This window comes from Pyrgilauda ruficollis, unplaced genomic scaffold (assembly GCF_017590135.1).
Source record: "Pyrgilauda ruficollis isolate IOZ18807 unplaced genomic scaffold, ASM1759013v1 scaffold3, whole genome shotgun sequence".
Lineage (NCBI taxonomy): Eukaryota > Metazoa > Chordata > Aves > Passeriformes > Passeridae > Pyrgilauda > Pyrgilauda ruficollis.
This window is the reverse complement of record NW_024524377.1, coordinates 17549759-17562066: the sequence shown is the minus strand read 5'-3', so window position 1 is coordinate 17562066 and position 12308 is coordinate 17549759. Positions and strand designations below refer to the sequence as shown.

The following is a 12308-nucleotide window of genomic DNA, read 5'->3' as shown; positions in this document are numbered from 1 at the left end:
GGTTAATAATTTTTTTTTTCTTTATTTCTAAGCTTGAGCCTGCTCTGCTGTGTTTCTGGTTGCATCTCACAGCACTCATTTAAGAAAAATATTTTTTCATGGGTGCACTGGCATTGCACCAGCATCAAACCATGAAAAAGGGAAACATCCGTGAGTCGCTGAAATACCATAACACAGAATTTGGAAAGGCAGCTAAATTTATCACAATTTAAGATTTAAAAAAAAACAAACAATGAAAAACCCCAAACCCAGCCTAAGTCCCCCTTATCTTAATCCTAACTTCTGCATTTCAGCAGGAAAAAATATTGGATCTCGTAACCCTTCAATTTTTGTAATGTTATACAGGGAAATGTTAGTGTTTGCAGTAATGGGAAGACTTGTCCACTCTAAACTACAGTTTATAGGAATGTTGGTTATTCTGAAGCCAGACAGAAACAAGTCATATGGAAGTGCAGCTGTTACTTCTTGTTGTTGCTTGCAGATCTCAGATTTCTTGGGTAGAAAAAGAACAGCTCTTAATTGTTGTAGTACTTCTAAGTGCAGTATTGATAGATCTGTTCTACAATTGCTGCACTAATGCAAGCCCTTCCTAGCCTTACTTTAGACTTCATTAAAAAATTAAATAATGTGTTCTTTATATGGTCATACCTAGATGCCAAAAGGTGAAAAGCTATTATTAAATGAAATGTTCCAAAATGCTATAGCCTCAAGAATAGAATGGAAACAAAATATTTCACAGGCAATAAATAATCTACAGAATTTAACTGATGAGCTAATCCAAAGTGTAGTCCACAGAAGCTTTCAGTTGGTGTACATTAAGTAGGGTTTTTTTGACAATCTATTAATTTTTAAACTGTCTTACAATATTGACTTGTAGAAAAACATGTAACCAACAAACTATAAATGGAAACACTTTAATCATAAAACATATCATTACAATGGAATCTACGCTATCTGTAACTAAAAAGTTGAGGTGTATTGTCTTACTCTGATTTATAATCTTAAAATCTCCTTATCTAAGTGGATATACACAAGCATTATTCACTACAGTAAATCCCTTTTAAAGTTAGGATTTCTTACTTTTTAAATACCTGTATCTCTCTGTACATTTTTCTTTGCCTGGAGATGGACTTGCAATTACAAAGAGAATGCATGATTGCATTAAGCTACACAAATCATAAACACTGGTGAATCAGAATTTAATGTAATCATACCAAACAGGTTTGCTGGAAGGGAAAAGAGTGCTGAAGACTTTAAGGGCACTGCTGAAATGCAAACTGCTTTCATGAAAATCTTGAGACAGTTCTGAATTTTGGGTATGCAGATAAGTACACCCTTATGTGAACTCTTAAGTAGCCAAGTGACTGACTGTGTGTTGTGTTTTATTGTCTTGTCCTACCAGGTCATACAGGTGCTGCTCCAGTTTTCCTTTTTTAGTTTTAAAATAAATGCAAATGCACTTTGTTTAAGGGTTGCCACCGTTTTGAAGAAAACAAACTGTGCAAGAGGTTTGGTAGCCAAGGTCTTGTGGCAGTTATGTTTTTAAACTGACATCTGAAATGGCATTATCTGCCTTTAATGTGTCTGTGCATACTTGCATACAAAGACTGTTGGCCTAGGTGAGACATGTAGTTTTCTTCTCTTTTGAACTAGTAGAAAAAAAATCTTGAATAGGAAACTACTGCATTACCTGAATACTGAAAACAGGAAGGGCAAAGCAACTGAGTTTTACTGCATGGATCAAAGCAAAAAACAGCAAAGGGGACTGAAAATTCAAAAATTCTTCAGTAGTGAAGGAAATGAAATATCAGCAATGTTAATGTAGGAGTGGGTTCCACCACATCTCTGAAATCAATGGAAGCAGTGAGAAAAACATTGGAGCTTCATGCGTATATGCAAAAATAACTTAAAGAAGCCAACAGCTGCAGAGTATTCAGATAAGGACCACAAAAGTACAGCAAAACTACATAGGCAGTAGCCCAGCACTGAAGAGTAAATACACTTGCATCAGGAAAGAGCAGAGAAGCAGGTGAATAATAGAACAGTTCTAGCCAAGACTGAGGTGCAAGGTACATAACCACAGATCAGCCCTTACAAATCACAAGCACAAACTACAGACCTCAGGCAGACACCATGAAACAGAAGGAGGGAGATGGAATGCCTGGTGTAGGGAGAGCAGTGAAATGTAAATAGCATTGCTGAACTAAAGTGACTTGGAATTATACTGGATTCATTCCACACTGAACTCCAGACAAAGGTGACTCAAAGGACTTTTTAAAAAAACAACAACAAAAATACACATAGAAGAGCCTACACACTGCATACTCTAGATACCAATAGCCACGGAGTCTAGCTGGCAATGTGTACCACAAGCCCTGTGAGGAACAGCTGCGGGAGCTGGGGTTGTTTTGCCTGGAGGAGATTCAGGGGTAACCTTATCACTCTCTACAACTCCCTGAAAGGTGGCTGTAGTCAGGTGGGGACTGTCTCTTTCTCCAGGGAGCAACTGACAGAACGAGAGGACAGAGTCCTAAGCTGCACCAAGGAAAATATAGGTGGGATGTTAGGAAAATGTTTTTTACAGAAAGAGTGACAAAGTACTGGAATGGTCTGCCTGGGGAGGTGGTGGAGTCACCATCCCTGGATCTGTTTAAAAAAGACTGGATGTGGCACTTGGTGCCATGGTTTAGTTGAGATGTTAGCACAGGGGTGGGACTCGATGATCTTGAAGGTCTCTTCCAACTCATTGATTCTGTGATTCTGTAATCTGTTCTGTAACATTACCCAAATACTATAAAATTACTCTTTATTCTACAGAGCTGGAGTGTGATGCTCCCAAGAGTAATCCTCACTCTTACTTTGTGAAGCTTTCTTCACAGAGGCAGCAGTAGTGTAACTGGGAGTGCCCTTACAACATCTCTTAGCTGATTATTATTTTTTAATTAATATCACAGAATATGCTGCTTGGAAGGGATCCACAAAGATCACAGAGTCCAACTCTTAGGTCTGCATGGACCATCCCCCAGAGTCACACCATGTGCCTGTTGTTATCTTTAAATCTATGCATTTACCCTTAGTGGATGAACATCTGAGCAACTGAGTGTACTGTATCACTCAATGCTAAGTCTGAGCACACAGGACATTAATAATAAGTTGGAAGGTGAACTTACCCAAATAACCAAAGTACCTTCTCCTTACATTTTCCCACAAGCAATATTTTAAACCCCCCCCCCACCCCATAGTACAGAAAATTAAATGCTGCTGAAAACAGAGTAAAATGAGATGATATTTCACATTAAGAATATCTTATGCAAATTCCCAATTATGCTGTACACAATAGGAGTGCTGGGTAAGATGTATCTACAGTTCTTTATTTGCTGCTTTTCTTCTTCCAGCTAATGAGTTCCCTTAGTATTCAAAATCCATCTTTGCTGCCACACACTTACAAAGGTAAATCACTTGAATGGGCTGAGCTTTCTTCTATTTATTGTTGCTAGGGAACCACCTTGGTATTCACACACATGTCTTTTGGCATATATTTCAGAGGACAAGATGCAACACAGCTCTGCAATATACAGTGAAAAAATGTACTGCAGCATTCCTTCAAAATATTCTCCCGCAGAGGAGCACTGCTACTGTAGTACCTTAGCTTCAGATTGCTGTGGATTTCTTACTTGTTTGTTTAGATAGATTGGAACTGTAAAACTACATGGAGTAATCTGATTAATAGTCCCTAATTTTACCCAGGATTAAAAGAGAAAGAACATCAGTCTGTGAATTAAATGTTGCTAAAATAGCATCCTTCTAATTTTTTAAAAAATATTCCTGTATAAGGGAAATGTTCTGTAAGAAGACTTCCTATTAAGTTATGTAACTAAAAAAAACCCAGTCCAAGTAGGGAGAAAGTGGAAGTGTGAGCCATTTCTGAATAGCCAGGTATCTGAAGGTTATGTGAATTACATCAGTCACCTGCTGTGAGTATTAGTCATACAAATACTGCACTAAATATTGAAAGGCAATAAGCTTCTTTAACTCTCAGAAAGTACTTATTTCTTGAGATAACAGCTTTTGGCAGGACAAAAAAGTTGATACAGAGCCATTGAAGAGGTATTATTCTGTCCAGAATCACGTCTGTCTACGGGAAACAACCCCATTTTAGTTTCCTGTTAATTTTGATTACTGCCAACACATCTGTGTGAGGAGGGATATTTGAAGTTGAGGGCAGCAAAGTTTGAAAAAATGCAAAAAGCATGAACATGAAACATGAAAGGGCCATATCTCACTAAAGTCCTGTGTGCACATTTATATTTATTGATGATGGAAGACCCTACTACCTGGATTTGCTTGAATACCAGTTGATCCAACATTATAGAGCAGAACTTACTTACTGATCCAAGAGGAGGTGTTCCTGTTGGATAAAAGTAGCTTACAAGTTGAGACAAAGAAGCAGGATAAAGTAGCTAGAGAATGTGAAGGAAACAGTAAGTAACAGTCCCTTCAGCTGTCCTGAAGATCTCAGTTTAACAAAACCTACTTGTCTGTATTTCATATGATGTGTATGTTTACACCAGCATTGTCAGCAAGTACCTCGTTGCAGAGCTGAGATTAAAACACCAGCTCCATACTAAACTCTCATGAGAACAATGGGAAATTATCCTAGAACAAAGCCAGTTTCTTTTAGGGCCTGTGGAGATACTTGGAAAAAATGCAAAGTTAATTTTAAATTTTCAAAGCTGATGTGTGACAAAGCTAAAATGACGAGCACCATAGAGAACGAAAGCAGCCAGAGTCTCTACAAACTAACTTTCAATCTGCACCCCCTGGCTATGTCTACTTCAAGTACCCTCAGAAAATACAATTTATTCACAAAGTATTGCTGTACAGTTGCAGCAGGCTCTCCAGCTGCTTTAGGCTTCTTTTGTTGCACAGTACTACACAAACAGAGCAGTTGCATACACAACAGGGAGACAACAAAGGTATGAAAGAAAGGAGAGCTCCAGTCTTTCAAGAAAACAGAAGGAAAGTAACTTTTCATAGCAAACTGTATTAGCGGCTTCAACTGCAAGGTGCAAAGTATATTCCTTGACACCTGAAAAACAAAGACTCATTAACTACTTTAGGTATTTGCCAGTATTACAAGTAATCCCTGAGAACATGTTGTTCTGATTTGGCAAGTGCTTTAGTATGCACTTGTGTTCTACGTTCAAATGCAACCCGTGCATATCTGGTCACTAGACTTAAGGCCAAAATGTAGGGACAGTAAATATTTGAACTATACTTTTCTCAGTATCAGGCATGAAGAATACTTGGTTTTTTCCAGCTCTAATCTCTGAAGGTTATCTTGCTTTGTTTTGTTATAATATTGAAAAAGAAATCCATCTATGAGGAATAAGTCCAGCGTAATTGTTTTCAATCCAAATTATTAAAAAACTTAGTAGTAATGAGTAAAAGGTATCCTATAATGGGAAATGTATTAGACATTGCAGTCGGACAAGAAGCAGCTTCTCAGTGTAAGAGAATTTGCAGGGAAATACTGCCCATCTGAGAAAACATGCAAGTAGGGGCTTTGGGCACTGTGCCCTACCAAAAGGAGACATTCATCAGCCCAGCGGTACAGATCTCACCTACTGCAGTGAGCAATATCACTCAAACAAAAACAAACTCAACACAAATTGCCACACAGCCAGCCTCGTCTGATTACGTGCACTTCCTTATATCCTGTGGTTGGTAATGTAGAACTGTGAACCTCCACACACTGGCTCAGATCATTCCTGTGGGTTTCTTTGAAAACAGCATCATTTCATTCTCATCTATGCTAATAGTCAGACAGGCTCCATTCATCACTGCCCCCACCTCTGAGAAAAGAAATTTAAAAAGAGAACAGCAGAATCTGGGTTAGATGAAAATGAGACAGAAATCATATCAAAATCACCAAAAAACTCAAATCTCCCCTGGGGCTATACACACAACATGAACTGACCTCATGGGATTCTGAAGTAAAGAATAACATTTGTTGCATACTGTACGAAAAGATCCTGTTTTTAAAAGAAAAATGTAATTTCCTTGTGAAATACTGTGAGTTCTAGAAGATTCCTACTGCAGGGGTGATGAAAATATTCATTAAAAAATTCAGGCCACCACTGAAAAAGGAAAGATGCTGTTATCCAAAGGTCAAGGCCAAAAGAAGACTGTTCCACCAAATCTCTCAAAGGTCAAAAGAAAAGAAAAAACTTAATACATAAATATTACATTCATCAAATTGAAGCAATAGTTATTCCAGAATAAGACTTGACAGAAAAGATCAAGCAGTTTTCCCAAAAGCAGTTTCTCAACTCAACAATTTAACTTTAGTTTGCAGCAGCAATGCTGGAATAGCTGGAATACATTTAAGCACTACTTGAAGTGCTATAGTTGTGAGTAAAATCATCCAAATTACTATTGCAAAATACAAGACTGTAAGCAATAAATTAAAACACGTACTAGGTTTACTCTCTATGCAAAGTACTTTGCATGCATAAGGTTTTAAGACTGAAATAACTGTCTGGCTATTGGGTGGAATTCAGTGTCAGTTTGGATTACTGGGGCAGAGAGAAAAAATTTCATGAACACACAGATTGACAGTAGACTTTTATTAACATATCTTACAATGCCAATTATTGTATTCCTAGTTTTGTACTCTTCTGATGTGTTATAAAGATTTAGAGTCTACAGTAATGTACTGTACTTAAATGATCATTCATACAGGATATCACACCAGAACATTTGAGTAATATGCACACACACCACTCTAGTTTGGACCTGTTATTTTTCAAGGTTATCTTAATAAAGTAGGAATTTAAAAGTTATGGGGGAAATAAAAATCCTTGTTTAGCAGCATGCAAGGATATTCAAGTACAATTTTTCAACCAAGTAATTTTTTGTCGTTTTTAAATTGACTGGTGACTAATTCACCAGTACTATAATAACCACTATGAAATACCCAAATGTTAAAGTTAAGGCTAATAGTTTTACTTCACATCCATATGCACAATCAGAGAACATTCTGTTTTAAATAAAACACAGTAATCAAATTCTGGACACATTATCTCTTGTAAATAAAGCACTGGAGCTTCAAACTACAGATCACTCAAGTTCATGAGCCCTGTAATAATGTTATGCTGGCAATGTAAAGAATCTTTTTGCTCTTTAACCACACTTACAAAATGGCCTGATATTCTTAATGAGCAATGCAAAAATATCACAGGCAGAACTTATAATACAGTATCAAAAAAGTAGTATTTTGGAAAAGACACAGCCATTTAGTCAGTGAGACAGAGTAATTCTAATCTTATAGGAAGTAGTGTAATACTTTTGAAATATATATATATATATATTTATATGTATGTATAAAAACCAGTATCATTTATTGTAGGCTTTTTCAAATTGCAGGTATCCAGAAGAACTCATTGTATTTACTTTTCCTTCAGTCTGTTCTTGATGGCTATACAGTCATTTTATTTCCCCTATACACTTTTCAGTAGATAATGATTTCCACTGGGGAATTGTTTTCTTTGTATATGTGGCTTTATCATAAGATGTTTTTATTTTACACATACAAAGTTTATTTTACACACAAGCTGTGGAAGTCAAAACTACCAGGGAACTGCTTGGTAGTACTGTATGAAATAGCCCACAAATGTCCAAGACTTGTGAAAAACAATAGTAGGAATATATTACATACCAGTATTTTGACTATAATCTTTCCCACCTACTTACGCTATGGATTTTAGCCCAGTTATGCCTCTTCTCATGAATTTTTTAGTCCTCTAAGCATAAATTGTTTCGGCATTCATCCAGTGAGGCTGCACATGCACTGGTAGCTCATCTTGGCTACCTCTGTTGAATTTTATTTTTTTTTTCCCTTTTTAGGAAACCAAGCAGAAAGAACAGTGATTACTTGAAACAAATAAATACAATATTGAGGAACCTCCTGAAATGACAGTAAAGATACAAAATTATGTTCCATTTTTAGAATAGCCTGCACATTCCTAATCCAATCATTCTGAAACATACATCTGGTTTGGAATGATAGGCAGGCTCATGGTTATTACGCTTGTAACTGGGATCTGCTATGTTGGGCACGAAACAAATTCCCTATATACAGCAATTTCTGTATATTATCATTAACAATTCATTCAAATGATAGGTTATTACGCTTGTAACTGGGATCTGCTATGTTGGGCACGAAACAAATTCCCCATGTACAGCAATTTCTGTATATTATCACTAACAATTCATTCAAATGATAGGAAAAAAAGAAAAGTTCCTTCCTGGAAAAAAATGAAGACAGAATGTGTGTTCTGGATTACATGAAGAGCAGTAAGATACCTAATTTACAGTTATTTCATTTACTTATGGAGGAAAAAAAAATGAAGTTCCTGAGAATGTGTAAGTTTTCAGTAATGCCTGAAATATTTCAATAGATCTCTACAAGTGAAATACTCTTTAAAATTCACCTTTCAGACCAATTATTACCATGCAGTCTCACAGTCATTTTACAGACCTAATTACAAATGCCTATCAAGTCAAAACCTCAAGCCAACACAAAAAAGGCAAAGAAATTTTATCCAACATACTTAGTAGATGTAATAGACATATACACCATTTCAGCAAAAATTGCTAAAAACTCAACTCCATGCAAAGTAAAATAAAACCCAGACAGCTACCCCTGGAGCCTCTAAACAACTCCAAGTAAATTTGTGCTTCTTAACAATAATGGACTTTAAAAAACACAAGAAAAATAGACTACTGAGTGCAATAAGATTGCTCACACCATTTTGACGATTTAATTTCAATTATTGTATCATTCTTTTGTAGCAACAACAGCTCATTTTGCACAGATTACACATGTTGACAAAGTTCCATTTCCCTTTTATGCCCATACCCGCTTCCACCCCGAGCCAAGGAGCTAAACTCCCATTCAGTTAAAGCTATTGTCAGTCAAGATGCATTCATTCATGGTAACAGCAGTTATATGGTGTGTAGATGATGATGACGATGATTTACAAGCCATTATAATGTGGCCCCCATCTTTTATTGATATGATCAAAAGTATGAGACACCCACTGCTGTTCAAGCACTTTGTATCTTTCCTTGCATATGTACAGGGGTTTACCACGCCTGTGGGGGGGAAAAAAAAAGGAAAAAGAAAATAAATAGTTAATATGGCAATTAAATGGAAAGATGCTTCATTACATAATCAACACAATACTCATACAACTTTTTTGCAGAGTAAACATGCATTTTTATTGCTGAGGGGTTTCCATTTCTGCTTCTGATAGGGTAGCAGCTGGGACTTCCCTTCCTTACACTGGATAGCAGAATCCAGACACAATCACTTGTTTTCTCAGTCATGTGTAGCCTGGAAGTTATCCTCTGTCCCTATACTGGAATCCAACTGCATTGTTTGATTAAAGGCCAAACAGCAATATTGGGAGATAAGGGTTTCCCAACACAACACAGTTAACCATAGTTGGGAATGGCTACATAGTAACCTGTCTGCTGGGTTCCTGGTATAACTCAATGATCACGACTACACACCTCTGAGCCAAAAAATCCTCAAAAACCCAAGCCAATAAAAGTCAGTCCAAGTTGCAATAAATGGGGATTTTCCATTTTTCCACACAAGGAAGGTAGAGATCTATTATTATCTGTTATTGCATGTTACAAGACAAAGTTGATCTACACAGAGGCACCAACAATGAAAGACAGCTGTAGTGAAAACATTACCTAAGATCTCTGTCTTCTTCACCATGTGCATCGAGATAAACAGAGCCCCAAAGGCAGAAACGATGGCCTCGTATGATGATGATTACAGATGCGTTAATCAAAAGGAATATTCCTGTCCCAGCTCCACAGTTTTGAGAATGCTGTAATGTTACGGGTGTAGAACGACAAGAGTGCAAAGATTATGTTAATATCTGTCAACTTTGTAACAGAAGAAATTTAAAAAATAATACTTTGTTTTCCTTCAAATAACATGCAGACATTATTGAATAAGAGACAGTTTGCGAAAGGACAGCCTGCCCCAAAATTCTCCAAACTAGAATTCAGTGTCTTGGGCTGCCATAACATCACCTGCATATAAAAATGTTGCCCTACTCAGCAAGGGAGGATATTTGCTATCATGTAAAAAACTGACTTACAAAAAATACACGAAAATATTATGTAAAATATTTTGAATTTGTTGTTGCATAGCAAACTGTATAGGATTACCAAATATTTTCCATAGATGGCAAAAAACTGGAGAAAGTATTTGGAAAAACTTAGTATTACCTCTTTTACAACAGTCAATATATTTTTAAACATTTGCTTTCTCTATCCTTTATCTCTATGCTCACAGATCTAGTCTATGGCTCTACAAATCTAATAAAAAATTTTTTAAAGTAATTCTTGCTTTGTTGAATATGCCATTCATCTCTGTGACTAGCACAGTCTATATTCATCAATTCATTTTAGCAATTAAAAAATGCACCCTTCCTACATGGTTTGATTACAAACTACAACAACAATTAATTAATTATATGGATTTTTAATTCCTTTTTTAATAACATTCTGTTTTCATGAAGCTTGAAACCTTAAATGTAACTATAAATTCTATTGTAAATTTTGCCCACCCTTTATTCTTCCACCATATTAGCATTATGACAGAGAAAGGTGAGTTCAAACAATTTCAAGACAGTCCAAAATCTCTCTGACATTTTATGCCCCATTTGTAAATATCTCTCTAAGAAACTGCTCTCGGTTTTGTGAAGTCCATGTAGTTCCATAACTGTTCAAGGGAACTAAAGAGAAAACCTATCAAAGCAAACCTTTATTATAGTATGAAAAACAATAATAGATGTCATCCAACTCAGGCTCCCGAAAGAACTTATATATATGCTGACTAGAAAACCGTGCTACTGAAAAAGTCCAAGACCTTAAATCAGCACCTGTGTAGCTACAGTCTGTAGATCTCTAGTAGGTGGTCAGGTATCAGAAAATACTCAAATCAACCACAGACTGATTTTCTATGTACTTGGAAAGCAAGGAAACAAAGCAGAGGAAAATTAAAATAATATATGAACAACCCGAATGTGAACAAATTTCAGGTGGCTGTGAATCACAACCACGTGTCAACATTACGCACAGTGGCTTTGTAAGACTTTCCCAAAAAGGAGAAATAGGTTGCTATGCAAGTAAATTGCCCTCCAGAATCCAGTCTAGGTCTATCCCTCAGAAATAAGCACTAAACTCTATCACTGGGGGTTAGACAAGATGATCCTTCAAGGGTTCCTTCCAACCCAAACTATTCTATGATTACATAAACACATTTTGAAAAGGAAACCATCAAAACTAAGCAGTGGAATTAACAAATGTCAATGAGTGTGAGATTCAATTACAGAATTGAATTAACTCTCTCTTACCAGTACACATTCACAGTAGCTCTGTTGTTTACAGCATAGTCCTTTCAAGCATACAAAAGTACCACAAACTAAGCAAACAGCAGGATCTTTAGGAACCTTGGTACAAACAGAACAAGTTTTTCTGTGATAATACTGAAAAATGGTATTGTAATTCTCAGGCAACTGAAGGAGGCGTGGCAAGTCCCACTTAGGTTCCTGGATAAGCAAAGCCTACAAATAAGGTAAGAATATGTATCAGTTCAGTCAATTTTTTTAAAGCATTCATATTTTCTAAAAAAAAAAAAAAAGAGAACACCAAATAAAAGAAACATGCAGTTTAAAAATATCTCATTTCTTTTGCATTTCACAAATTTAGAAGTCAAGTGTCACCTTGTAATAGTCACTTGCACCTGGATGATTACCCTCCCCAACTGCAGTCACATTTCATCCTTTGTAACAGGTACAAAATAGGCACCAGACTTTTCCCAAGGATGTTTTCTACATGTGACATATTTTAAGCGCTAAAACCTTCACAGGTAAAACAAGAGGATTAAGAGTCACCTACAGAAAAGACTCTCCCTGCACTAAGTTTGTCTGGCAGTATCAAGGTGTTACTCCCAAACTCTGGCACTGACTATGAAAGCTGTCTCCCAGCTAAAATTTAGACTCAAATTTTCAAAAACAGATCTGAAGTTAATCTATGTAAATGATATTTGAAGAAATCTGCCCAGTTTTCAAAACTGTACTGGACACACGCCATTTAGAAGTTACCAGAACTCACAGTTTTTGATAAGACAAGCACTCCCTATCTTAAATACTGCTTTGAAAAGCCTAACTCTTCTCATTTCCAATTTCTTCTCACTGTCCAATTTTATGTTGGGGGGG

The 12308-nt window shown here is 36.5% G+C and overlaps 1 protein-coding gene and 1 long non-coding RNA gene across 6 annotated transcripts in view; one reads left to right on the top strand and one right to left on the bottom strand.

The window, feature by feature from the left end:
- The first annotated feature begins 6455 nt into the window (after positions 1-6455).
- On the top strand, positions 6456-8944 carry LOC121356432. Its single transcript, XR_005955561.1, has 2 exons — positions 6456-8185; positions 8289-8944. It is a non-coding gene; the product is annotated as an uncharacterized LOC121356432 (long non-coding RNA).
- The window catches only part of UBR3 (ubiquitin protein ligase E3 component n-recognin 3), a 101959-nt gene continuing 98453 nt past the window's right edge, over positions 8803-12308 (bottom strand). For all 5 annotated transcript variants that reach the window (XM_041472774.1, XM_041472775.1, XM_041472776.1 and 2 more), the window contains 3 exons: positions 11445-11654; positions 9769-9908; positions 8803-9159 (listed from right to left, as the gene is read on the bottom strand). In XM_041472774.1, coding sequence (XP_041328708.1) covers positions 9042-9159; positions 9769-9908; positions 11445-11654 — 468 coding nt within the window. In that variant the 3' untranslated portion in view covers positions 8803-9041. The remainder of the gene's footprint in view (positions 9160-9768; positions 9909-11444; positions 11655-12308) is intronic.